The 26,719-nt window shown below is 35.2% G+C and overlaps 1 protein-coding gene across 1 annotated transcript; it reads right to left on the reverse strand.

Annotated features, from left to right (window-relative positions):
* Window positions 1–2,158: 2,158 nt before the first annotated feature.
* On the reverse strand, window positions 2,159–25,492 carry LOC111513514 (uncharacterized). Its single transcript, XM_074170162.1, has 6 exons — window positions 25,353–25,492; window positions 19,269–19,310; window positions 16,035–16,159; window positions 5,031–5,247; window positions 3,620–3,752; window positions 2,159–2,353 (listed from the first exon to the last, which is right to left on the reverse strand). The coding sequence occupies exons 1-6, from the start codon at window positions 25,387–25,389 to the stop codon at window positions 2,218–2,220; spliced, it is 690 nt and encodes a 229-aa protein (XP_074026263.1). The 5' UTR covers window positions 25,390–25,492; the 3' UTR covers window positions 2,159–2,217.
* Window positions 25,493–26,719: the final 1,227 nt, after the last annotated feature.

Here is a 26,719-nt window from a genome sequence, read left to right on the forward strand (position 1 = left end):
GAAACAGGTAGCTTTGAGAGGGCAGCTGATATTATTGGAAGACCACGAGCAGTCCGAACCCCAGAATTGGAAGAAGCTGTTTTTTTTGAACGCTCTCGAGGAGAATCCAGAAACAAGCACAAGAGTAATTGCTGAAGCTGTCGATTCTACTCAGTCCACAGTTTGGAGAATTATTCACGATCAACAGTTTTATCCATACCATATTCGAAGGGTACAAGCTCTTTTGCCACGAGACTTTCCCCAACGCATTACTATTTGTCAATGGTTTTTGACAAAATTGGCTGGAAATCCCCAATATTTAAGATATGTACTCTTCACGGACGAGGCAAACTTCTCCCGAAATGCTATCACAAACTTTCATAACAACCATGTTTGGGCTCTCGAAAATCCGCACGCAGTTAGTGAAAGGCATTATCAGTATCAATTTTCTGTAAATGTATGGGCGGCAATAATTGATAATTACTTGATAGGTCCTTTCTTTCTTCCGCTGCGACTGAATGGCGCAACTTACAGACACTTTTGAGAAAATTAATTGCCGGGACTACTTCAGAATGTACCATTAGAAATTCTTATCCGCATGTGGTTTATGCATGATGGGGCTCCGGCATATTTTAGCGTTGTAGCCAGGGAATTCCTTGACGAAGTCTATCCAAATCGATGGATTGGTAGGGGTGTAGAAGAACCTAACTAGGCGTGGGCACCAATGTCCCCAGATCTAAACCCGATAGATTTTTATTTTTGGGGACATTTGAAGTCACTAGTTTATAAGACTGCAGTAAACGAGGAAGATTTAAGAAACCGAATAGTAGACGCCTGTGAAACAATAAGAAACACAACAATAATTTTTGAGCGGGTACGAGATTCAATGACTAGAAGACTGACTGCATGTATCTTCGCTGAAGGTGGACACTTCCAACAATTCATTTGAATACAATTCAGTTTCGTTTATTTTAGTTTATTCTACATATTCAAAATTTCCTGAAATAAAATGTTGACATTTCTTGCAAATTTTATTAAAACAAATACTGATTATGCACCCTTGATACAAAAATAACTATTTTTCTTAAGAATGTCATAAAGGAACGTACCCAACAGTAATGACCTCTTCAAACGAGTAAAACGTCGAATTCATTTCCAAAGCATTCTTGTGAAAAATGCAAAATATTCGTAATAACTTCAACATGCATCGATTATCAAATAATCGACTTGAAGTTTTCAAGTCCAAATATTTAGAAAACGCTTGCTTACAGCGACTAGTAACAAGGGTAGCTTATTTACGTAGATATGATAGAGGAATCGATTTTTTTACTGAAAAATGTGGTAGAAGTACGCCCAAAAATTAATCTTTTAAGAAGAAAAAGACGTGTAGGTGGCGCCCCATACGAGTAAGAGCAATAAGAACATCAGGTTTGAATTCGACACCTCAAAAACCTCCTATTACTAAGTTTCGTTCAATTAAGTTCAGTATTTCAAAAGTTATTTGAAAAAAACGTAAATAAAAATGAAACTTCAACATCCTGTATCTTGGAAACGAAGCGTTTCCGGACATTTATTTATTTGGATAATTCATATTAGAATATTGTGAGGAATCACCTCCTGAAGTTTGTCAAAGTACTTTTAAATCACCCTGTATATATGTGTATATGTAAATATATGTATAGAGGTAAATCTGTGCTCAATCTCCTTCTCTTTTTATCTTTACTAGCTTGCAGTACAACTGACTTACTTTATATATCCAAGTGTATAAAAAATGGTAAATAAATATTATTATTATTATCAAATTCCTTTGGAACAAACAAATAAATATATTGACATTCAGTTAAATTTGTGTATGGTCTTCTGATAATAATAGGGTAGAAACTTGAGTGAAACAAATGATCCCAAAGAACAATTCGTTCATGCCAGTCTCAACTCCCATAATTTCCATAATTGAATATCGAATTCTTTCAAGAGCATCATTTCTCGAACTAGGCTGAAGGTAATGACAAACAAGTTTGTCATCGTCCCATCTGCCTGTAAACGAGGTAACCAACAAGTAAATGAATGTAAAACACATATGTTCCGTTTTTCATGCTGTTCTGATAAAGACATCATTATTATTATTTGAAGTAGTAACATTAGCCTGTCCGCTGAGAAAGTGGATTGAGAGAGAAAACAGTTCATTTTCGAAAATATATTATTTTACAAATATATTATATCATATTGAAAAAATGGGTATTAATATGACTCCTTTGTTCCACAAGGAACTTCCATGGCTCCTATATAGTCATTTCTGAATTTCCTGAGATTTTCACTGTCTTGACAATTGTCCTTGATCATTTCGGTGAAACACTTGGACGCCGGAAGAAATTTGCTGTAAAAAAGAAGATAATTTCAACCAGAGGAATGAAGTGAAAAATTTCTCAATTTAGGGTTAGAATTTTTTTGATATTTTAAAAATTATTTTCAGTTCTTCTGGAACACATTATCATATACGTGAAAGTGAAAGAAAGAAAATAATTGAAAAAATAAATATAGTTTCAAAAAACTAAAAAACACGCTTTCAAAGAACATCGAACTAACAAGTTGAAAATATGTTTTTCAAAAATCAGGTTAAAACAATAACGAACGAAAAATACTAGTGTTCATGTGAAAAAAGCGACGGGCGCTTAATATATAAAAAATATGGTACAAACCACCCACGTTTTTTTCACAATAATAGCAGTACTTTTCGTTCGTTATTGTTTTAAGCTTATCAAAAAAAAATCAACTATTTAGTTTGATGTTCTTCAAAAGCGTGTTTTTTAGTTCTTAGTCCGTGTTAGGAATCACACATTAAAAGTTAAGACCTCGTTAATATTTAGCTCGCACATGTTTCGATTTCTGAGGGTTGTCGTTCGTAGAGGTGCGACAACTATATTTATTTTTCATTTTTCAGTTTCGTAGGCTATAAAAGCGTGTTTTTCAGTCTTTCCGAACTATATTTATTTTATCCAAACTCTGGGATCAATCAGCCGTATATTGTTTAGAAAAATGACTATTGATATTTTCCGATTCCGGAGAGGGAGCCTGAAAAACAGCTACCAAGCCCAAAAAAGGAAGCAGGCGCGCGTGTTAATAAAAGAAATACTTTTTTCAAATGAACAAATACAAACAAACAAACATACATACATACGGGTGAAGCTGAAAAAAGCGTGATAAAATAATGATAAAAATATACTTTTTTCAAATGAAGAAATACATGTAAAGTGAGTTCCAATTATATCAAGGAGGTTACCTACAGCACCATCTACCCGCGAATAGATCAAGCAATAATGTTGATAATTCTGGAGTTACAAACAAATAAACAAACAAATATACATACATACAGGAGAAGCTAATAAAAGCGTGTTAAATAAAACAAAAAAAAAGCGGGCAAAATTCGACGCGTTTAATAGGTAGTGTCGTTTTAAAATTTCTATTCAAGTGATTTTGTCGAATGAAAACGTAACAATGCGAATAACATGGAGAAGACATTCATACTTTTGGAAATGCCGTCTATTACATTCTGTGAAGACGACATTTGTATTTTCAAATGTTTAAGACTGCGGTTGAATCATGGTCGTTGATAAAATTAAAAGACAGCTGGAATTAAACTTACTCGCAAAAAGACCTTTTTGAAGATGGGATTCTTGCGGTATCATGAGTTTGCGCAGCTGTATCTGTCAAACATTGCATGTATTTCCTTTGGGCATTTGAATTCTGGATGGAACGAATACATGAGGGCAGGTCAACTGAAACAGAAAAAAAGTAATGATAGATATTAAAATAAATTGATATATATATAGCCGTTACTACGTGGTAGGAAATCATAATGAAGAGAAAAGAATTGAAACTTCCAATTGGAAATTATAAAACAACGATAGAAATAAAAACAACAATAAAAATTAGTTGGCGCTCTGGGGCGACTTCATTGATTCCAGTGGCGCATTTGCTTTTTCAGCTGCAGGAAAACCCGGAAAAACCTGCAGCACCACATCATCTGAAGATCTTGTTTAACCAATGTCCTCTTTCTCATGAAACAAAATGTAGGATGTTCCCAGAGGCTCCAATAGATTCAATACATCGCCAGAACACTTCGTGACACGACTATCGTCAAACTTAAACCAGTCCGTTTCGTCTTTGACCAATGTCTAATAATGACCAAATTCAACGCCAGAACCACATCAGTGAACAATGACTGCATGAATATTATAATAGTGGTCTGCTAGATTGAAATGTTCATCTATTTCGCACCTTCCAAAGAGTTTCTTGCTTCCGTCAGAGGTTGAGTCTTGTTTGAAAATCATCAGTGTTATTATTAGATTGACTGGTGCCTCAGCTATACTCGTTTTCTTATAATAGTCAGGTAGTTTGGCGCATGGTTGACAATTCAGTTGATACAGTTCCATTTTCAGATGATTTAACAATAAGCTTTGCACAAACTGGTTATCAGTCATAACAGGAAACGCTAACTGAAGTTTCAGAAAATCACATACGTTTTTACTACCTCTTGAATATTTACTACAAAGTAAACAAGTGAGGGTATTTCCAGCAAAAGATCTACAAACACAAGACGAGATAGACTGTACGGAATCATTCAATCCAGAAAAGCCAGGAGTATTGGTTATGCTATTTTTTTGCTCACGAAGAGTTGATAGAAAATAATGGTTTCGAGCTAAATTATTTGGAAGCGATGAGAGTTGATGAACTTGAGGAAAAAATCTTCGATTGAACAATGTCACATGATGTACTTGTAATGTACTGTTTGGAACCTTTGGTGTAGTAATGAATATTACTGGAGTTTTTTCCCAACACCAAATTGTTATTTTTACACCTCGACACGTGTTTCGATCACCAAGTGATCATCTTCAAGAAGAAGATAAAACTGTTTTATCTTCTTCTTGAAGATGATCACTTGGTGATCGAAACACGTGTCGAGGTGTAAAAATAACGATTTGGTGTTGGGAAAAAACTCCAGTAATATTAATGTCACATGATGAATGAACGAAAAATCGTCAATGCCAACTTACGTCTCATTATATCGAAGTCATCGTACATGAAAGTAACAACAGACTTAGCTAGATCCAGAATGAATTCTGGGAAATATTTTTGATCCTCGGCTAAACAGTTTCTTGTTTTTCTTATAGCCTCTCTGCTGCACTCTTCTAAATTGGCGAGGAATTCAGCTTTGGGAGTAATGAATATCGTTTTTCTACCAGCACATCGTTTCATTTGGCTATATGTAGTCTGAAAAAAGTTGAGGTATATAAAATGCTCTGAGTGAATTGAATGTATGTCAATTTATGATATATCCATAGTTACATTTGCTGATTCATAGAGCTGTTGATTCTCCAAAATGAGAAAGAAACAATCGACAACTAAATCCTTGATGAAATTTATGGAAAGTATTGAATCAAAATTACTTACAATTGAGTGTTTATGAAGTATTGAACTAAAAAAAAAAACTAATAAATAGAGTTTATTCTTTGATTTTCATTATAAGGGTTTTACAAAAACCGCTATAACAAAAAACACTATAAGGGTTTTTGTAAAACCCTCATAGTGAAAATCATAGAATAAACTCTATTAGTTTTTTGAATATCGATTTTCATCAAGTATCGGCCAGTTCTATTCAAGTATTGAACTAGTTGATTTTTTGGTAATCAAATGAACGGCATGTTGTTGTTTCAAAAAAATCATTTCTAATCTTCTTTCTTTTTTATTCAAACAAAAGAACGACATCACACCAAAATATTTCACTTACATTCACAAGGGTGGTTTGAAAAGTTTCCAACATAGTATCTGTTAACCTCTACACTGGTCTTTCTCAAAGTGGGCGATAACGCCCCCTTGTGGAAGCTGGAGGCCTATAAGGGGGCAGTAAAGGACACAGAGAAGATTGGGGGGCATTGGAGCGGTTTAGGGGGGTGATGGCTAATTTTAAAATGTTTTTTTGCTTTTAACACAAACTTTACCGCTCCTTTACGCTTAACGCGCATTTCCTCGTGTAACGCCTTCTAGGGGACTAGACAGTATTTCCTGTCCGATAGTTGTCAAACTGTACAATAGATGGCAGTAAGCTTCAATGCGAAGCGAGAAGTTTCTAGTCTCCATTCTCGAGAGTACTAGGCCCGCCCGCTGCCTCATAAAAAAGCGCGTACGCCATCCAGCCAGTAATGTCATTCGACGATATTATGAAAACAAGTGGATTGAGTTAGCGACTAGCTAGGTAAAGTTCTGTACGTGCGTTAGTGAATACAGTGAGTGATGTCATTAGCAAGTTTTTAATACTCCATTCTTTACTCCGGCATTTTTGAAGACAAAATTATGTCGGAAGCAAAAAAGAAGAAACGGCAGTATAGCGCGAAATATATAAAATATGTTTTTATTGGAAATCCCACAAATCCATCTTCGCCTATGTGCCTTCTTTGTCAAAAAACATGAAGTGATGAAACCCTCAAGGCTACAAGATCATTTGAATAAAAAGCATTCAGATAAAAAAGACAAAAGTATGACTTATTATCAATAACTGAAAAAGAGACTGAACTGAAAAAGCGACACTCAGCTCAGCCAGCTGTGCCAAAACTTTTTTCTGCGGCTTCTAAGCAAGACGACGACGTACTCCGAGTTTCCTACAATATCTCCTTGCTAACTGCTCGGACAAGTAAAACCCTCACACTATTGGAGAGGATTTATTTTTACCGGCAATAACAAAGGTAATAAATCTGCCGCTCCATAAACCAGCGGCAGATATCCGAAAAATTCCTTTGAGCATTAGTTCCGTGCAAAGACGAATTGATGAGATGGCTGAAAACATTGAAGAGTCATTGTGCAATCATCTGAAGACTTCTAAATTCTCAGTCCAGTTAGATGAGTCCACTTTAACAATCAATGGGGCATTGTTGTTGTCATACGTGAGGTTTATTAAAAATGAGAAAATATATCAAGAACTACTATTTCCAAGAAATTTAGAGAGTGATACAAAAGGAGAAACCATATATAATACACTGGAAAATGTTTGTGATGAGAAAGAAATTCCATTGAAGAATATTATATCAGCTGCTACGGATGGCGCTCTGGCTATGACAGGACGTCACAAAGGCTTCATAGCGTACTCAAAATGACAGATTATTTGCTTTGTGTTGCTAATGATGAAGATTTCAACCGATTGCTATTTCACACAGAAGTGCGTTGGTTATTAAGAGGTAACTGTCTGACTCGAAGTGGGCGGTAGACAAAATAATTTTGAGAACCTCTGACTCGTACACACTTCTCCCAGCGATGTTCCATCTCTGTAACCTGTCCAAATAGTATTTGGGGTTTTTCTCTGCAGAATAATTTCCTCTTCATTTGACGAAAATCTCTGTCCTCTGAGTGCAATTTTCAGATGAGGGGAACAAAAAGAAGTCGCTTGGGGATAGATCTGGTAAGTAAGGCGGATGGTCAAGCAGTTCTGACCGGAACTCGTGGACTTCTGCCATGACAACCACTGAGGTGTAAGACAGTGCGTTGTCTTGATGAAACAGAATTTTCTTGTTCTGAAAATGTGGCCGTTGTTTTGCAAGTTCTACCACCAGCTTGTCAAGTAATGATGTGTTGTATGCTGCTGTGATTTGGTTTTCCCCTTTGAAGATAATCGATTGAAATAACTCAATGATTATTCAAAAACTAGTCGTCATCAGTTTTCCAGCCAAAAAATTAGTTTTTGTTTTTCTCCTTTACAGTCCACTGTTTGGACTGTATATTTGTTTCGGGCGTATAATGATGTATCCGAATTTCATCTACAGAAATGTTCATTCGAATACGAATATATAAATGGAAATTTGAATAAATTAAATATATTCTTATCGAAAAATTGGATCACTTCATGAAGATGGCGATTATAATAATATGTGGTTCTTTTGAAAGTTCTCAAAAATATATCTCATATATCTCTAATCATTGAGGGCTGTGTTTTGACTTTACTGAATTGAACGGTCAGAGAAATAGTTGAGAATAGGTAAAATAACTGAAACATCTAGTGCTTTCTTTACCGAAGTTTTCATTATTACAGAATCAAGATATTGCGTCAATGCTCGCATTGACGAGCAAAAGAAACACATACAGCGAGGAGAAACCAGCCAATCAGGAATAGCAGAGCACGTTTGAACTCATCAACATAACATCAAGTGGGCTCAAGCTAAAATCATTCACAAGGTGGAACACTGGTTAAGGAGGAAATTCAAAGAAGCCGCATATATGTTGACCAACAACGCAATTAGCCAAGCTAGGGTAGAGATACGCAACATATGGAAACCTCTCATCAAGCGGAACACGACCAAATCCCGCCAAACGATCAGCTTCCGCTAAAACCGATGAGCCGGAGAGAAGAAAGAGGGGGTAGGTGAAAGCACTTGAATGACGCATGAATAATCAGATCTCGGACGAATAAGTCTAGCACCGAAGCGATTTTCTTAGACGTCTTCAACGCGTTTGACAGAATCTGGCATGATGGACTTCTGGCCAAAATGATCAACTTTGGCTACACGAAACCAATGGTAAGATTAATCGAGTATTTTCTAGCTGACAGGCCGCTGCAGAGTAGGACAAGAACTCTCAACGATGCGATTAATGGAAGTAGAGGTCCCATAAGGTGCAGTCCTTTCGCCATACCTTTTCTAGGTATACGCAACAGACGTGCCCAAGCCAGAGAACAACTTTAACAAGTTGGCACTCTATGCGGGCGACATAGCTCTGCTGGCGAGATCAACAAGCCAAGCGCACGTCACTAGATACTTGCAGCAACAGGCAGATAGATTAGAGGAATGGGTCAACCTATGGAAGATCAGTATAAACCCTGACAAGCGTCAGGCAATACTGTTCACCCGGAGGAGGGTACATCCGGAAGGAAATGTCATCTTCAACGGACAAGAGATTCCGTGGGCCAAAGAAGCTAGATACTTGGGGGTCAACCTAGACAAAGGATTAACGTTCAGGTCTCACAAACGGTAGAGAATAAGAATGGCGAGATCTGCCCGACAAAACCTATTACCAATAATAGGTCGAAGAAGCAACATGGGACTGAAAGTGAAGCTGCTGATGATGAAGACTGTTATACTACCGACGAAAACGTTTAACTGCGTTGATCATAAAATACTGCTACGAAAGCTCAATATCTTTGGATGTAGAGGGATAACACTACGGTGGTTTGAGTCGCAGTCAGATTGTGAAAACGATTAAATGTTCAAACAGTATTGAAATAAATACTGGTGTACCACAGGGATCGGTTCTCGGTCTCATATTGTTCCTGTTGTATATTAACGATTTGATGAACCTGGAACATTCACTCTTTTCGCTGACGGTACTACTATATTGTGGCATAGTAAAGGTATAGATATACTCAATGAGGCAATAGCTCATGATATACAAAAAATCAAGTCTTGGTGTGATTCTAATCTACTGTCCTTTAATATTTCGAAAACAAATATTATGACTTTCAAATGTTCACTTCAGAATTTATCTGTAGCGAGCGGTATCATTGAGAACAGAGAGTGTACTAAATTTCTGGGGCTGTATATAGAAGGTGGATTGAAATTTGACGCTCACATCAGAAAAATGAAAAGTGAAATTTCCACCGGCTGTTATGCAGTGAGAGTTATTGCTAGAGAACTGGGAGTTTATACTGCAAAAACAGCATATCACGCTTTGGTAGAGTCTCACTTAAGATACGGTATAACTTTTTGGGGTGTGTAGCCTTAATTTGCTGGAGTCTGTATTTGTATCACAGAAGACAGCTATACGATACTTGTGCAAAGCTAAACTTCGTGACTCATGCAGGCAACTGTTTATAGATAAAAAAAATTGACAGTTGTAGCTCTTTTCATTCCGGAAATAGTGTGTTTAATTGAGAAACATCTTGTGAAACTTGAGGTTACCACCGATCTTTATACAACTCGTCAGAGCGTGCAAAAAAATTTAAAATTACCTATTCATTGCAACTCTCTGGTCGAGGACTACGTATTTCACAATGGTGTGAAGATGTATACCCACCTGCCGGGTTACACTAAAGAGATGAATATTGATACCAATCAGTACAGAACAATGATTAACGAAATTTTGAGTAGTAGACCCTATTACAGTTTGATTGAGTTCTATACCGATCATTTTTAACTTAAGCATGTTTTATGTGTATGTATGTTTCAACCATAGTTTGTGGTTTTTTTTATTCAGTGTTTTATACTTAAGTTTACATTATATTTTATCTATATTTTTATATTCGTTTGACATTTATGTATTCTTTTATATTTATTCATTACCTTTGTCAACAATATTTTTTCTTTGGACAATAAAGTATATACAGGCTGATTCATGGTGGATGGCACATTAGACGTTTCTGATGAACCAGACAACGGATCACTTTGAAAATTTAATGGAGGGCATATTCGGACATTTTCTAGCCAACTGAAATATTTTCGACAATGCGGTGTTGCCGCTTCTATTAGAAAGCAGTAGCAACTTTGATTTTTCAAATGGAACACTCTGTATATAATATTATTTTTGGAATCTCCAACAATTGCCCGACAACTTTTCTTGATATTTCCCTATACCTATCTGTTACCGTTTTCGAAATAAAAATTAATTTCAATTTTTTTCTTTGAAAATCATGACTTCTAAAAATGCCGATATCTTTTAGTTAAGAAGTACTATGATATCGAAATTTGGTTTGGAGTTAGGTGATACTTGAACACTTCCCACACGTCAGCCTAATCTCCGTTACTTCAATACAGGGTGGTAAAAAAATACAGTTTTTTCGTTTGCTTGAAAAAGTTGCTGAAATTTGATTATTTTAAATGGAACACCCTGTATATTATTGAAAATTCGGAAAGCTGCTGAAATTTGCTTTCTTTTTATGTATATCATACCTATACCTAACTAGTGAAGTTTCTGACTTATGAACATTTATTTGTGAAAATGTCCCTTCAGAATGGTATTTCCATTCGGTATTTGGTAAGCAGGCCATGATTACTATTTGACAGTAGCGTTGTGACATTCTCCTAATAATATCGACATTTTCGTCACTTCAGAAGTTGCAAATACCTTCAAAACGATGGAACAAAACTATTCAAACGAAGTTCTTATGAATTTGTTTATTATTTTTGGACAGTGTGACAAAATTATCAGCAGAACATGTAGAAAGTTCAATGAAATGTATCTGAATCTACCGCCAATGAACCTCAAGAAATTTATACGAATTCAGAACAATTTCAATATGTTTGGATAAACTTTAAAAAAGCACCAAGAAACTTGAAATTGGAAATATTGATATGAATAATTATAAAAAAGTAAAACAATCATGTGGAATATTTCAAAATATGTTCGAATCGCTAGCCGTTCACTTCCAAGCACTTTAAAATGCGGGTGTTGACTGCTTTCGTGGTGGCAGATCTGATTTCATTAGGATCCAAATCTTCAAATGTTTGGGCAATCCTTTCTAACAATTCATCTCTCGAACGCACGGATATTTTGTGAACTTTTTCTTTAAACATTCCCCACAAATAAAAATCTAATGGATTAAGATCGGGTGATCTCGCTGGCCAATTCCATGGTCCCAAGCGCCTCATCCACCGATCGTCAAATAGTCTATCCAGTTCTGCGCTCACTTCTCTTGTGCAATGTGCAGGAGCTCCGTCTAGTTGGTACCAACAGTTTCGATAATCTTCGAGTGGCAGATTATCCACGAAACTGTCTACAGTATTCTCCAAAATATTCAGGTAGCTTCTGGATGTTAATGACTCCTCGTATATCACGTACCTCAATTTGTTGTCCATCAACATGCAGAAGACATTAAAACTAAATTTTTCTTGAAATCCGGCTTCTTTTGTGACGTGAGGATTTTCACTGGACCAATAATGACGATTTTTTCTATTGAAAATCCCTTCTCTCGAAAATTTCGATTCATCAGTCCAAATAATTTTATTTAAAAAAAGTGGTTCTTCTTGAATGCGTGTCAACAAAATTCTACTCTCTGTTGAGAATCTTGAGGCTTCATTGCTTGAATTTTGGTGAATTTATAATCATGCATTTTATGTCTTCGCAAGATTCTTTGAACCGATGAATATTTTATACCCAAATCTTCTTCAGCACTTCTTATCGATGACTCGGGATATGCGTGAAAATATGCTAAGACATTAATCTGGTTGTCTTCGAAAGTTACGGGTCGAGGCAAGTTTCTTGGTGCTTTTAAAGTTGATCCAAATGCATTGAAATTGTTCTGAATTCGTATAAATTTCTTGAGGTTCATTGGCGGTAGATTCGGATACATTTCATTGAACTTTCTACATATTCTGCTGATAATTTTGTCACACTGTTCAAAAATAATAAACGAATTCATAAGAACTTCGTTTGAATAGTTTTGTTCCATCGTTTTGAAGGTATTTGCAACTTCTGAAGTGACGAAAATGTCGATATTATTAGGAGAATGTCACAACGCTACTGTAAAATAGTAATCATGGCCTGCTTACCAAATACCGAATGGAAATACCATTCTGAAGGGACATTTTCACAAATAAATGTTCATAAGTCTGAAACTTGACTAGTTAGGTATAGGTATGATATACATAGAAAGAAAGCAAATTTCAGCAGCTTTCCGAATTTTCAATAATATACAGGGCGTTCCATTTAAAATAATCAAATTTCAGCAACTTTTTCAAGCAAACGAAAAAACTGTATTTTTTTACCACCCTGTATTGAAGTAACGGAGATTAGGCTGACGTGTGGGAAGTGTCCAAGTATCACCTAACTTCAAACCAAATTTCGATATCATAGTACTTCTTAACTAAAAGATATCGGCATTTTTAGAAGTCATGTTTTTCGAAGAAAAAAATTGAAATTAATTTTTATTTCGAAAACGGTAACAGATAGGTATAGGGAAATATCAAGAAAAATTGTCGGGCAATTGTTGGAGATTCCAAAACTAATATTATATACAGAGTGTTCCATTTGAAAAATCAAAGTTGCTACTGCTTTCTAATAGAAGCGGCAACACCGCATTGTCGAAAATATTTTAGTTGGCTAGAGAATGTCCGAATATGCCCTCCATTGAATTTTCAAAGTGATCCGTTGTCTTGTTCACCAGAAACGTCTAATGTGCCATCCACCGTGAATCAGCCGGTATAATAAAAATGCCTGCCCTGCCTGGGGCCAGTGCGCAGCGACATACAGATGACAGATCCAGTCGTTTAAGAACTCGTTCGTAAGGGCCGCCGTAAATGCTCCAAGATATGTACCGAATAGGTACATTTTAGATCCCTCAGTATTCATAGTAAATAGATGTTTGTCACTTGGTATCTGGCCAAACGCTCCCAAAACAACAATAGTCACGCCTATCCATAAAAAAGGTGATAAAACCCAAATCGGTAACTATAGACCTATTTCGCTTATTACCCACCTCTCAAAAATCTTGAAAAATTAGTGAAAAAGAGATTATGTTCATTTATCAATAAATATAAACTTATTTCGACCAAACAATTTGGATTCAAAGAAAAAACATCTACCGAAGATGCGATACTTGAACTAACAGAAATAGTACACAAATCCTTAGAAAAAGGAAAACCTCCACTTTGCATGTTAATCGACCTAAAAAAAGCTTTCGACACGGTTGACCACCAATTACTATTACAAACACTGAACAATAATGGAGTCAGAGGTATATGTTTGCGAATTATTTGAAAGTTATCTACAAAACAGAAAACAAGTTGTTAGAATAGCAGATAAAACTAGTGATGAGTTAGAAATTGAATGTGGAATTCCCCAGGGCACAGTGTTGGGACCTTTATTATTCAACCTTTATATAAATGATATATTTAAAATAAATAGCATGGGTACCATAATAGGATATGCGGATGATACCGCTATATTTTATGAAGCGGACAGTTGGGACGAATTGAAAAAAAAGGTAGAGGCAGATTTCCAATTATTGAAACTGTGGCTTGATAACAGACTCATGACTGTAAATGTGGAGAAAACGAATTTTCTTCCTTTCAGTTGCAATGCATCTAATGCCTGTCCTTATGACAACCTCAATATTCTGACTACACAAAACCATACAATAACAATTCAGTCTGTTAAACAATCGAAATACTTAGGCGTATATATTGACACACATCTAAAATGGGATTACCACATCAGATATATTATAAAAAAAACTCCAAACAGTCCTCTACAGATTTCGGGTTCTAAAAAGATATTTACCTTTCAACGAACTGAAACATTTATATACGGCCCTTGTTGAGGGTCATTTACGATATGGAATAACCGCTTGGGGACCCGCTCTACGTGTACATTTGAAACCTCTGGAAACGTTACAGAAGAGATTCCTCGAACTCACAATGTCACAAAATCGGCGATTTTCAACAGAGCGTTTGTATGAAGAGTGTGGAAACTTGGATGTGCGACAGTTGTTTTCTTTCAGTACAAGCGTGAAATACCATTTTAGTTCAAACAAAGCAAAATTTCGTGATCACCCATACTCTACACGTCACTGCAAAAAAATTAACATACCCCGTGATACTGAAAAAGTCAATCTCACAAAGAGCTCACTCCTTTTTATACATTAAACTTTATAATAGCATACCAGAAGATATAAAAAATATTAAATCTCCAGCATTATTCAAAAAAAATTGAAAACATTTTTGTTAACAGCTGGTAGGAAATTTACTCAAAATTTAATAGAATGAAGACGCCATTGCAAAAAAGACATTATTATTGCCTTTTACCAAAATTTTTATCAAGAGTAGCCAAAGTTCATTGTCTTAAATTCAATATTTCTCTTATATTTGTGTGTAATTTTGTTCAGTGTACTGTCCATATTATATTTGTGTAGTACTGAATGTATATATGTTCAGTTGATATTAACTAATCATAGGTATATTTCATTTGAAATGTGTAAAAAAAATTGTGTACCTATATGTGTAAGCTATGTGTAAATTGTTATTTTTATTGCGAAACAAGTGTGTTACACTTATCGCTTTCCTACTTTTTTTACGTTTTCTGTAATGTCTATTTTATATATTGATGTGAATTTAATCATTTTCATTGTAATGTGAATAAATACATTATTATTATTATTATATTCCCGGATCTGGACCTGTACTAAGCGACTCACATAATATACTAAACAGGGATAACCCCAGATTCCGAGAGAGGAACAAACACAGGAGGCCAACGAAGCAGAACCAAAGACCACCCCCGAGATTCGCCGTCAGGCGGCTCCGGTAAGTATAAACATTTTTCAACCAGACTTTAAGTCTGGTTTAGTCTCGCGACTGAAAAGACAATCGTCTCTTGTTAGTTTTGGGGACCCCATGCAATAATTCAGTTAGCAAAGTCATGACAAAACAATTCAACAGATTAGAAAGTAAAAGCACCTAGAGGCTGACTTTCGACAAAAGAATGTCAGATGTCAATTTTGCTGAAGTGCCCATCAGTAAGTTGAGGTCCGCTCCGGAGGAACGGGGGTGGATGGACAAAGTGAATAAGTCCAGTTATCACCCGATAACGATTGTGGATACTAACAATCGAAACGTCGTGACGTAACTTGGTTTGGAATCTTTTAATTTTTAATTTTCATTTCTTGTTAATTTTTTATTTATTTATTTCATTTTAATTTCGGTTTTTTTGCTTCATATAATTGTTATTTTTTCAGCTGATCTCTCTTTTTTAATTTTTACACAGACTCTTTCAGGGATTTCAAATCAATTTATATCATATTGTACAATGGAAGTCTGAACTGATGAAATTCATCACGAAACATTGTCAACCACTTCAAACATTGAAACGTGAACGAGAAAACAGTAGTAGTTTTTGTTACTTGATCGAATCCCAAATATATCTACTAAGTTTGTATACCTCCAAAAATAAATATGTTACAATTGATAGGAGTTCATTTGTGAAATGTTTGTGGATGATGAAATGAATCAAGATATCGTATTGGGTGTAATTATCCAATTCACCCGATATTTGTACAGTTTGCATTTGAAATTCATCGTTTATCATACCTCCAAATCATCCTGTACTTCAGGATGACCATTTGCTTTACAGTTGGAGATTATTGTTGCCTCAGTCTGGACCAAAAATGTTCCTCCCATGTCTCCCACAGCCCTCTTCACTATCTTCCTCAGGGCTGGAATAGAAAGAAGAGGTTTAAAATGACAACAAATTTCTGAAACGTCGTCTAATAATAAAAAAGGCGATTATGCTGGTGAATCTAACTTCTGTGCTTCGAGGCTTCAATACTTAAAAAGAAAAGTTTTCATTCTAACATAGATATTATGCGTCACGAGCAGAAAATTGAAGATAATTTCATACCAGTGAGCAAAGAGCTTTTGACATCCATCATTTAAAAATTGAATGGACCAGCAACAGATCGCAAATAGATTTGTGAGGAGACAAGATACGCAAGTTGCTCTAACCTCCTGATTGTCGATGATGAGAAGGATCTATGGTCTTTCATTAAGGGCCTTCCAATCTTTAAATTTGAAGAAAACAAAGTGTATGTGAGATATCATCAAATTCTTTTATTGATTTGGAAGGACTGTTGATTTCGTTATGTGTGGAATATAACAAGTTAGTTATCATCGACCAATACAGGGCTTTTCATGATGAGCGTTAATTAGCCGTTTCTGGCAAACTATTCAACGGATCAACCTGAAAATTTCACAGTATGCATAAGTCAATATGACTTACACGCCTAAAATATTTTAGACGGAGCGGCGTTGTCGCTTCTACTATAAAGTAGCGGCTTCTTTGATTTTTCAAATAGAACACCCCGTATATAATATCATATTATGATTCATTATCAGTTTGTCAACAAATTCATATACTATTTCCCTATACCTATCTATTACCGTTTAGAAGATATAAATTAATTTCGATATTTTTTTACCAAACATGAACTTTCATAAATGCTGATAATCTTGAATCTCTTGCACTAAAACGATCAAATTTGAAATGGAGTGGAGTGATACTATGAGGATCTTCACTCCGAGTTATATTTTCATTTACCTCATACAGGGACTTCAAAAAATGCGGATACTTTGATCTCATGAAAAAATGAGTGGAACTCAATTTTTTCAAATGGAACACCCTGTATATTTCAACATTTTTGAGCTCTACATCCAATTTTAGATTAACTTTATTCAGATAATACAATTTCTATTTTGAACCGTTTTCGAGATAAACTGTTTCAAACGAAAACTGACATGGTTTCCTTGTTCATCACTCATTTTTGTAAAACAGATTTCGTTTGATGTTTCCCAATTAGTCACAAACAATAGTTTTATTAACGCAGAAACACGAACTGAAAATAGTAAACCCATAAATTAATGAGTTAATTTAATCGTCAGTGTATTTCAGACTATGTTCAAACACATCTCAACCTCTACTTAAAAAAACATGTAATCTTTTCAAAAGATTGTCATGTGTAGCGCTTCTGATCAAGTCTGAAGTCAAACTATTGAAAGCAGTTGTAACTCTCGATTTCATATCTTCTATTGTTGTTATTGGAGTAGAGTTATCCATATTTTTAATGAAACCCCACACGAAATAATCAAATGAATTGCCATCTGGTGTTTTAGGAGGCCAATGAACAGGTCCATTATTACCAATCCATCTATCTTCGAAGATTTCGGTTAAAGCTTCGCTGACTGAATGAAAATTATGGAGTGGAGAACAATCCATTTGGTACCATATACGTTCTCTTCCTGTTCTATTATTTAAAATAATTTGAACTCCATTCCTCAATAAATCTTCATATTTTGATGCATTCAAATTATCATCATAAAACTCGATATAAGAAATTGACTCATTCTTTATGGCACAAAATACATTGAATTGCCATCTTTCTTGAAAACCCCTTTGGCGGACAACATGGGGATTTTCTGGCGCCCAATAATGACTGTTATGTCTATTGAAAACTCCATTTTTTGTGAACTTGGCCTCATCTGTCCATATGATATTATCATGGAAATGTTCATCCTCTTGAGTGTTGACAAGTAACCATTCAAAGAATTCCACTCTACGAAGTAAATCAGTCTCTTTCAAATGTTGGACACAGTAGAACTTGTAGGGATGCCATTTATGCTTATTAAGAATTCGACAAATTGTCACGTAGGGTATACCTATCTCCCTTTCGGCCTCGTGCAGAGAAGCATTTGGAAATGCATAAAACTATCCCAAAACTGTTATACCATTGTCATCATCATCCACTTTAGTCTTCTTACGAATGATTTTTGGACGGAAGGTTCCATTCAACCTACAGTTTTTTAGTAGTCGATTTATCACATTATTATTCGGCTTCGGAAGTTGTGGATATCTTTCATGAAATACTCGGCATGTTCTACTTAACGACGAATTTTTGTTATTTCGGCTTGTGGAAATCGTCAGATTATATATTTTTCGTGATCCTTGAATTATTTTCTTCAAAATAAAAAAAAATTAGATACGCTCGAGATGTCGAAATGAGGTTATTTTTTTACAACTTTGCTGTCCTCCCCTTTCTTTACGTCACTCTCAAATTGTCAGATTACTGGAATATATACTTTTTAGCTGGTAATTAACTTACTCTACCTCCATCTGACGTGCTCGAGAATTTCTGATGATCATTTTTTTTTACTAATCTAATCCTTTATCCCTCACAGGCGTATATGGGGCTCATATTTGGTAGAGGTACTTAACCGGGTACAAGGTATCCCCCTGTATATATCTGCCGCGCTTTAGTAAACCTCGAAATCCCCGCTTGGGCTCCCCTATTATGAATAAAGGACAACTGATTTGACAGACGAAGCTTCAGCAAGGTAACCATTATCAGTTGTTAAAATTCGGAAGTCCCTGTTGGGAGACCGTGTTAGGAATCACACGTTAAAAGGTAAGACCTCGTTAGTCCTTAGCTCGCACAAGTTTCTCAACTTCTGAGAGTTGTCGTTCGTATGGGGGCGGCACCTGATTAACGGAAAAACAGATTTTAAACAGACCTGTTACTTCCAAAATAACATTTTTTCCATTTTTGAGGTGAAGATACTTATACTGCAAAACACGCTATCGGTGGCTCCGATAGCGTAGTTGGTAAATACGCTTGTCCACTGAACAGGGTTCTAATCCCGGTCAGGTCAAATTTCTTCAATTCACTTTTTCTGTCATTCATGTCTGCATGCAAATTTAATCGTGTATGCTATTATATAATCGGAATCTTCATTATGAACGTAATAATATATTTAGTTATGAATAAATCTTACCTCCTTTGGGGCCAGTTTCGGACACCTCAGCAGAGCAAACACCTATATATATAAAATATCAACATTAATATCAATAGTATCATTCATTGTGAGAACACAAGAAAAGTTGTTAATATTTTGTAAGGTGGGGAATTCTAAATAAATAAAAATATCAGGTGTATTTGAAATAAATGAACCATTATAGTGCGGAAGCAACTTTAGGCTGAAGCAAGATATCAAAGTTGGGAAGAATTTGTATGACAAAAAAAAAATTTTAGTACATTTCAGTTACTTATCGGGGTGAGCTAAATAGGTTGCCTTTTCTACACGGGTATGGACGAGTACCCTAAGGAAATAAGTACCCTAATGGCCGAGTGAGTACTGAAGAATGGTAATCTTATGGTAAGATAAGTCGAAGCGTGATTCAATATTCGTAAAGTTCACTCATTTTGAAAAGACATTTAACGTTGGGTTTACGATTCAGTGTTCTGTTTTGGAGTGATTTGATAATAGTGCATACAAAAATTAGGCGTTTTTTGATGTGGCATTTCATAGTTGAGTTATTCAAATATTCGTATGTAAATGTTCAACGCCATGGAAAGTTACAGAATAGCATGGATCGTACTTGCTCGAAGTTATGATTTTTGGAAATTATTTTATGCAAATAACTTCAGAATTATACTGAATAACTTACAAATGCGCAGAGTGGATTGCTATGAATTTAGTATTTGAATCAACAAAATATTCTCTGGTAGACTATTATTTTCTCAAAAATGAATTTCACATGGAACTAGAGTTACCATGAAATTTTATGTTTTCGGAATAGGTACCATCTCACCTGAAAGACGACTCATTATATAAACTGATCGGCTTCGTTGAGAAGCTGGGTTTATTTGGTGGAGTGTGAATATATATGAGCCACAATAAACCCTTGCGAGTTCCGGTGAAGTATCGAATAGACCCACTCACTTTAGACTTAACCTAACCTAACTTATGCATTTGATTTGATTTGATATCTGTTCCCAATGTTAAAAATACAACAAATATCTTGATGGGTAGAATCGAAACCTCTGGCATGAAATTGAAATATTGATAACATTTTTCCACACCAGAACAAAAACACGGTCTCTCGACTCGCGTTTCGATAACCAAGTTAGCATCATCGGGAGATTACTAAAGCTAAAATCTACTGTATGTAAGTGTTTTAATATGTATGTGGACTAATGTTTCCTCTGCTCTTCTATGAAGAGCGACATAGATCCTATTTCGAAAAATCCGTCGTTTGATCTTTTACGTAGTGATCCCAGATATAAACTGGGAAAAATTAAAAAATGTAAGGGATGGTCATTAACATATGAATAGAGTGAAATACAAAAACAATATAACACAAATTTGGGTATGTATTTGGTATCAAAACACATATAATGGTAGGTAAAGTTTAGTCCACATACATATAGAAACATTGTAGATTTTAGTTTCATAATCTATTTCGACAATAAGGTAAAGTAAATTCTGAGAACACAAATTTCCCTTATTTATTGAAATATCTTCCAATGTACAAATTCAGTGAAGATCAACTTGAATTGTTTTCCGGAAACGTAATATCGCGTGGGGGGCGGGTGGTGCAATAATAATCCAACCACGAAACAGTATATACAGGTTATATACAGTACATAACCACGAATGTATATCGAGTGGTCCAACGAAAAGTATGCTCCTTTTTTTGTAACCTTACGCAAAATGCTCGGACAGGTCAATTTTGCTTTTGAGGGGGACACATTTTAGATGTATTTTTCTACCTGTGCCTTCAACCCCCTAGCGAGGGGGAATGGAAAGTGGGGTCGAGTGATATATCATTTGAAAGGGCACAAAATTCTCTTTCCAATGATACCTAATTTGTTGTATTTATAAAAAAAGAACATTTACTTGATATTTTTGGTGTTAATGAAAATGCGGAAAAAATGGCATTTTTATCACTACTACATTCCTCAATTTCTCTCGTGCGTTTTTTTGGTTCAAATAACAACAGCAGATAAGTGTACAAAAATAATTTAGGCCAACGTTCATTGATTCAGTTCGGTTGCTTTTGAAATTATTTTAACTTTACTGTAAAAATGGTTTATTCCATTCCTGAACGAGTTGAAATTGTTAAACTTCATTATCGACATAATATTTGTGCTAGACTTACTGCTCGCCTCTTTAATAACAGTCATCCCGGGAAAAATGTGAATGATTCGTACGTTGCCAAGTTACTCCAAAAGTTTGTCGATACCGGATCTGTCTGTAATGTGAAACACCAGCCACGGAAACCGATCAGAAATGAAGCAGTGGAAGTCGCTGTTTTGGGACATGTTGAATTGGATCATACTCAAAGTACCCGTTAGCTTGCTGCAGCCTCAGGTGTCTCCCGTTCGTCCATAATACGGATATTAAAAGCCTATGAATTTCATCCGTACAAAATTAAATTAGTACAGGAACTCAATGGAGATGATCCTGATAGAAGGCTGCAATTTTTTGAACAACTGAGCCAGCTACTAATTGATGATCCGCACCTATCATTCAACACGTGCTTTTCCGATGAGAGTACATTTTTTTTAATGGAGTTGTGAATAGGCATAATTGCCGTTACTGGGATGACAGTAGCCCACACTTATTCCGAAAGGTCCATACCCAGTACCCTCAAAAAATCAATGTCTGGTGTGGCATATTAGGTAGTCATATCGTAGGGTCACTTTTTATTCCTGGGAATTCAACTGTTAAGGTCTACCTGAACATGCTTGAAGATACAATTGATCCTCTCATAACAGAAATAATTGAAAATGACCAAAAACATAATGATGATCGGCTTCATTTCCAGCAAGATGGAGCACCTCCTCACTATGTTGCTCCGGTAAGAGAGTTTTTAGATGACCGGTTTCCTGGACGGTGGATTGGAAGGAGAGGCCCCATAGAATGGGCTGCCAGGTCACCTGATTTATCGCCTTCAGACTTTTTCCTTTGGGGACACTTGAAAAATGAATGTTTTGCTACGCAGCCCGAGTCCATAGAAGATCTTCGCCAACGAATTACAGAAGAGTGCAAAAGTATAACACCTGATATGCTACAGAATGTTAGGAATAGATTTGAACAAAATCTGTATTATTGTATGGAAGCAAATAGGTCACATTTTCAGCACTTGCTGAAGTAGGATTCTACTAAGTTAATTACACATTTCAAAGTACTGGGTTGTAGTTGTTTTTCTTCATACTACCTACATGTTTGAGTGAAATACAATAAATTAGGTATAATGGGAAAGATAATTTTGTGCCCTTTCAAATGATATATTGTTGATGGCACAGGTAGAAAAATACATCTAAAATGTGTCCCCCTCAACAGCAAAATTGACCTGTCCGAGCATTTTTGCGTTGAGTTACAATAAAAGGAGAAAAGCAAGGTGCATACTTTTCGTTGGACCACTCTGTGTACAGGCAAATTGCGAGACATTTGGAATTGAGGAATAGTTTTGATGAAATTGGTATACCTTTCCAACAAATATTTATATGGCAGCGCCCGTATACAGCCAAGCTTTGAAGGAAGTTTACCCAATTGGAAGAAATGAGGATGAAAGTTATAGAACCTCAACCTATTTAGGCCAACCCACTACGAATATTTCAGATTTTTTACACGACAAAGGTGTAAATATTGAGTTCAAAAGCAACAACAACTTAGTCATGCACATTAAGAATCCAGTTTCTGAAAAATCGAGAGTGGGTCATGTCCGATGTTTTATATAGGTCAAACTGAAAGAACGTTCAAAGTCCGCATATAGAAACACAAAAATAGTTTCCAAAATGGAAAAATAAATTTCACATATGCCAGTCATTTAATCTCAGAGGGACATGAGTTCAACCATGAATACAAACCCCTTCATTTCCAGAAGAAAGGTTTGAAACCTAACCCGTTGGAGAGTATGAAAATTAACAAATTCAAAAACTCCCAACATCATATGAACGATCAAACTGAATTAAATAATTCGCCATTATTGGATCTGTTAATTCCCAGGTAAGGTTAGAGTATGAAATGGTTGTTATTTAGAAGTAACTTTTAGTTTATGCTTGAGAAAGCTTTTGTATAGCGAAACACGTGTCGCGGTTTTTGTGAAACCCTTCATAGTGAAAATTATACAATAAACTGTATTAATTAGTTTCAAAATGGATTTTCATCATGTATCTGCCATTCAACGAATAGATAAAACTACAAAAATATCAAATATAATTTGACATAAAAGATTCTAGTTAGTTCAAATTGCCCGATTTTGCCAATTTGTCTTAAGTTGGCAAGCAAGTTATTATACCGGGATTTGCAGTAAAAAGTCCCTCGAAACTTTCAAATTGTCATCAGAGCATTGACAGCTTGTTTTCTAATGAAACCATCCCGAATTATGCTTTAATATGGGTAAGAGACAAGAGTAATTCAATTTATCCCTCTAATTTGTGAGTTACGTGAAGAAATAATCAAATATCACTTGAACTCATGTGTAGGAGATATGAATGAACAAAAAAATTTATATCAGGCTCTTGAGAATTTTGTAGACATTGATATTTTCTTAATTTGCGGATTCAACTTTCCTGAGACAAACCACATATTAAAATTAATAAGAACTATTTCTAAAAAATATATAGGTATTAGATTCCATTTTATGGTGAACTGATTTTGAAGAAACAAAAAAAACAGCTTTATAATAAATTCAATATTTCCCAGGGGTAATTCATTTTCACATTTGTTCAAGTAAATATTTAACAAACCGAATATGAAATCTATTTTTATCATTTACTTTAGATATGTATCGATGAAAATTGAATTGTCGTAATATGACTATTCATACGATTCTAAAGGCCGTTTCTTTTATCATGCGATAACAGCTATATTCTAAACCGTAACAGATACGAATGGGAAAGAGGTAACTGTAATCGGGAACAATACAATGGTCGAAGAAAATTTACGGAAACTCTCGCCCTTCTCGAGTTATATGGGGGGAAAATGAAAAATGCTGTTTTTTGTTTTTTTCGAATGGGATTCTTATTTCTGAGAATATCAAAAAAGGAAAAAAAGTAATTGTATTCAAAGTGTACTGTTACGATGTAATAATAAATATTCGATGAAACGTTTCGTGTCAACATGGCCACCATCAACTTTTTTTTTGAATACGGACCTGTCTTTTTCATTACAGATATTGATAGTGCAATGATCACACAATCCAAGGGTGAGGAATCAAATAAATGTTATGGGTAAGCAAATATTACCACATACAAATTTACAGAGCGAAAACATCTTTTTTTTAATTTTGGAATTGGCCAGTTACAAAAATTATGGTAATCACGAAATGGGGATTTCTGTAAAATCCACCAGATCAATTAAAAAAAAAAACAAATATAAATGCCAAGTGGTACGAAAAGTTCATCACCTAAATTGAAGAGATTACGGAAGGAGAGTACGTTTTGCGAAGTGTTTAAGAAGTAGAAATAGGGGAGTTGGAAATATCTGTGAGAAAATAATATGGATGGACGAATCAAAATTCACGAACAATGGTTGCTTCAACAGAAATATCCATTTTAGATGGAATATATATGTATTGGATTCCATTTTATGGGGAAGCAAACTACTTTTCATGAAACAAAAAGACGGCTTCATCAATTTTTATTATTTTCAAGGGGCAATCAATTTTTATATTTACTCAAGTAAATATACTACTACTACTTCAGATATGTCAACTTCAGGCTCAACTTGCACACGTCTCTAGTCTAACTTATGCACATTCCATCTATTTCTACTTCCATGTGTATGAAGTTCTCCATTATGTTTTTCATATTCACCAGATTGTGTAAAGTGAAAATACTCAAAGGAGGTCGATAAAGAGAGAGATCTATAGGTACAAATCCGGTTTTCGAAACGAAAACTCATTTAAAATGTAATACAAAAATAATATTATTCATTGTTATAGTTGGTCAACAAGAAAATTTGGCAAATCCCAGTGAAAAAAGTGTCAATAAATTAGTATTGTTTGTGACAAACCAAACAAAATCATGTTCCTGTGACATACAGAATGAACAAATAGTGGAAATTTACCAATAATCAACAACACAAATATCACAAACCACTTCATTTTGTTTTGTTAACAGCTAACGAAGGAACAGAAATATTCAACAACTTCACTCCATCAAGTATATATAGCACTACAAATTGACCTTCAGATGAACCTCTATTGGAATATCAGTATAGATACACTTTGGCTTACAGAAACTTGCACACATTGATAATTGAAAAGTACAAAAACGTAATAATCTTAATTGTATGTGATCATAATAACAACAATCCTCAATCTTATCTAGAATTTTTGTGGAATAAATGGATGACGATAATTGTTTTTCATCGTCTGACCAAGTTCCGAATGGGATATTCAAATTATCAAACTTTCTATAATTAGGTAATTGCTAAATAAGTCAGCTTCAAATAACGATTGGAAAATATCAAAACTTTTGAATTTCCAGCGAATCCTCTAGTTTATAACTTTGGCGTATTTTCCAATATTGTTCAAATATTTTTATAATCAATCATTCACTGAAAGAAGATTTCCAAAATACAAATCATGAAATTACAAAACAACAACAAAACTCAATTGGTGCTCCGGGCGACTTCATTGATTCTAATGGCGCATTTGCGTTTTCAGCTGCAGGAAAACCTACATCATCTGAAGATCTTGATCTGCCAATGTCCTCTCTTTCATAAAACAAAAAATAGGGTGTCTCCAGAGGCTCCAATAAATCAGTCCGTTTCGTCTTTAACCAAGGCGTAATAATGATCAGATTCAACGCAAGAGCCACAGTGAACAATGACTGCATGAAGATTATAATAGTGGTCTGCTAGATTGGAGTGTTCATCTATTTCCAACCTTCGTAAGAGTTTGGTTCTTCCTTCAGAGGTTGAGTCATGTTTGAAGATCATCAGTGTTATTATTAGATTGACTGGTGTCTCAGATATACTTGTTTTCTTATAACAGTCAGTTAGTTTGGCGCATATTTGGCATTACAGTCGATCATCACCTGTTAAAAGTTACATTTTCAGATGATTTAACAATAAGTTTTGCACGGACTGGTTATTAGTCATATCAGGAAACGTTAGTTGAAGTTCACATACGTTTTCACTACCTTTTGAGCATTTACTACAAAGTAAACAAGTTAGAATTTTCACAGCAAAAGATCAACAAACACAAGACGAGATATACTGTACGGAATCACCCAACTCAGAGTGATCAGGAGTATTGATTCTGCTATTGTTTTGCTCACGAAGACTATTCAACAAGAACCCCAAGAATTCGGACTCCAGGAAATCGGTTGGTGGTTAAGATGATACATTCATACGAAACTGCAGCTGCATGAACAGGTGTTTGAGTTTGGTGAATGAGTAGGAGACATTCTCGTTCTCGTTCATCTTTA

This window comes from Leptinotarsa decemlineata, unplaced genomic scaffold (assembly GCF_025532065.1).
Source record: "Leptinotarsa decemlineata unplaced genomic scaffold, Ldec_3_MD MMD2_P_RNA_scaffold_7, whole genome shotgun sequence".
NCBI classification, from domain to species: domain Eukaryota; kingdom Metazoa; phylum Arthropoda; class Insecta; order Coleoptera; family Chrysomelidae; genus Leptinotarsa; species Leptinotarsa decemlineata.

What these genes read in the sequence shown, in the direction of transcription:
- LOC111513514 (XM_074170162.1), bottom strand. Translation starts at nt 25,389, where the DNA reads ATGAAGTGGTTTGTGATATTTGTGTTGTTGATTATTG. An exon ending in ATTTGTGTTGTTGATTATTG is followed by an intron (nt 19,311 to 25,352) that starts GTAAATTTCCAC and finishes TTATATATATAG; the next exon opens with GTGTTTGCTCTGCTGAGGTG. An exon ending in TCAAAAAGGTCTTTTTGCGA is followed by an intron (nt 2,354 to 3,619) that starts GTAAGTTTAATT and finishes TCTTTTTTACAG; the next exon opens with CAAATTTCTTCCGGCGTCCA.